General features: G+C 44.8%; 1 protein-coding gene across 1 annotated transcript; it reads left to right on the forward strand.

The window, feature by feature from the left end:
• Positions 1–257: 257 nt before the first annotated feature.
• PPTG_07738 (hypothetical protein) lies at positions 258–955 on the forward strand (the record flags this gene model as incomplete). The annotated part of the gene is made up of 1 exon (XM_008902098.1): positions 258–955. The coding sequence occupies exon 1, from the start codon at positions 338–340 to the stop codon at positions 953–955; it is 618 nt and encodes a 205-aa protein (XP_008900346.1). The 5' UTR covers positions 258–337.
• Positions 956–1681: the final 726 nt, after the last annotated feature.

Genomic DNA, 1681 nt, shown 5'->3' on the forward strand with positions numbered 1-1681 from the left:
GTTCACTTGGAATGGACGATTCGTTATCAACCGATTCCTACGAAGACTAATCGCACACCCTGAACAAACCAAACCAAACCAAACCTGGGCCTGTTCGAACCAAACCAAAATTACGAGCAAACCTGGTTTGAATCCGTTTCAAGGTTCGAATCGGTTTCATTTTGTAATTCCAAACCAAGTTGTCGTTTTATTAGAACCTCCAGGTTGGTTTGAACCTAGGACCTCTTCTCACGCAATCCACAGGGCGCTGCGGCTTTTGCTGATCGGATGGACCGAAGGCTCATTTGCCATTAGTTGTGTTGTTCAATTGTATTTGCGCTGTGTCGAACCTTTTGAGATGTTTCATCCATCAACTGCAATGGTTGTCCATGGAGACGGCGGAGACGAGGAATTAATTGAAGATCCGGTCGTGCTTGGTACAAGTAGAATACAGAGACGCCAGCAAGGTTTTGTTCAAGAAGAGGTCATTGTCAACAATATAGGAGTTGTTGACAAGCTAGACAGAGTTTTGCAAGACTCCCAGGCTCGAAATGACGAAAAATTACTGGAGTTAGCTCAGTATGCACACGATCATGTCATCAACACTGTCGCGGAAACGGAGGAGCGCTTGGGTTATCACATTCGTGATTATCTCGATGGAATTCACGCACATTACGACGCATCAATGAAGCAGCAAGGCGAACTTCAAGCCGTAGAACCGGATCGGCGCTTAAGTAGCCTGGAACATAATATTCAAGAGCGTGCTCAAACTTCAGCTGTTGCTGCTGTTGGTTCTCTTGCTAATAAACTGGAATTTCATTTTAATAGTGCTTTGGCAGCGATGGAGACGACCCTCAACGGACATGGCACAACGCATGAATCGGTATGTGAAATGAGGCTGCAGTCAGCGTCGAAACAAGCTCAAGATGACTTTGAAGCCTCTACTGATTTGCAGTCGGACTGGATTGAAAAATGACTGAATGCCAAACTCGATGCAGCCAAAACGTCAACTGAAACTGAGCAACAAGCCAATCTACGAGCTTGCCAAATTCGATTTGAGCAGCAAGATGAACAAACTATTGCAAGAATAACTGAATTGGCTCAGTCACACGCTGACAAGATCGAGTAGCGGCTCCAAGACAAATTAGACGAGGCTATGAAAGAAATTCAGTTGCAGATCCGAAACAATATCGATGTACGCTTGGCGAACGCTGTGACGCGCGTTGAGCGCACTCACCAGACCATTAAAGACCAATTCAATGCTGCAATTACGTTCAACAGCTCAGCATTAGAAGAAAAGTTTCAAGCCCGGCTAGAGGGATCACAAGAGGCTACAACCTTGAAACTGCACATGCTAAAACACGAACTTAGTGACCTGACGATAGCTGCTCTGGAGAATAATAACCAAATGGAGGATCGTGTTTTGCAAGCCCAACGCAATGCTGCAATTACGTCTAACGCTTCAGCATTAGAAGAGAAACTTTACAACCATCTCCAAATATCACAAGACGATACAACCGTGAAGTTGAACAAACTAGAGCAAGAACTCCGAGACCTGAAGGAAGCTGCTCAAGATAGTAATATTCAAATTGCAAAACTCGTTGAGCAACTTACATATGCAAAGAAGAATATTCAAGACCCACGTACGTCAACGCTGGAAAAATCGTTGTACAGCTCAAGACAGTGTTGCCCCACCTGCACA

Source organism: Phytophthora parasitica (genome assembly GCF_000247585.1).
Source record: "Phytophthora parasitica INRA-310 unplaced genomic scaffold supercont2.13, whole genome shotgun sequence".
NCBI lineage: Eukaryota > Oomycota > Peronosporomycetes > Peronosporales > Peronosporaceae > Phytophthora > Phytophthora nicotianae.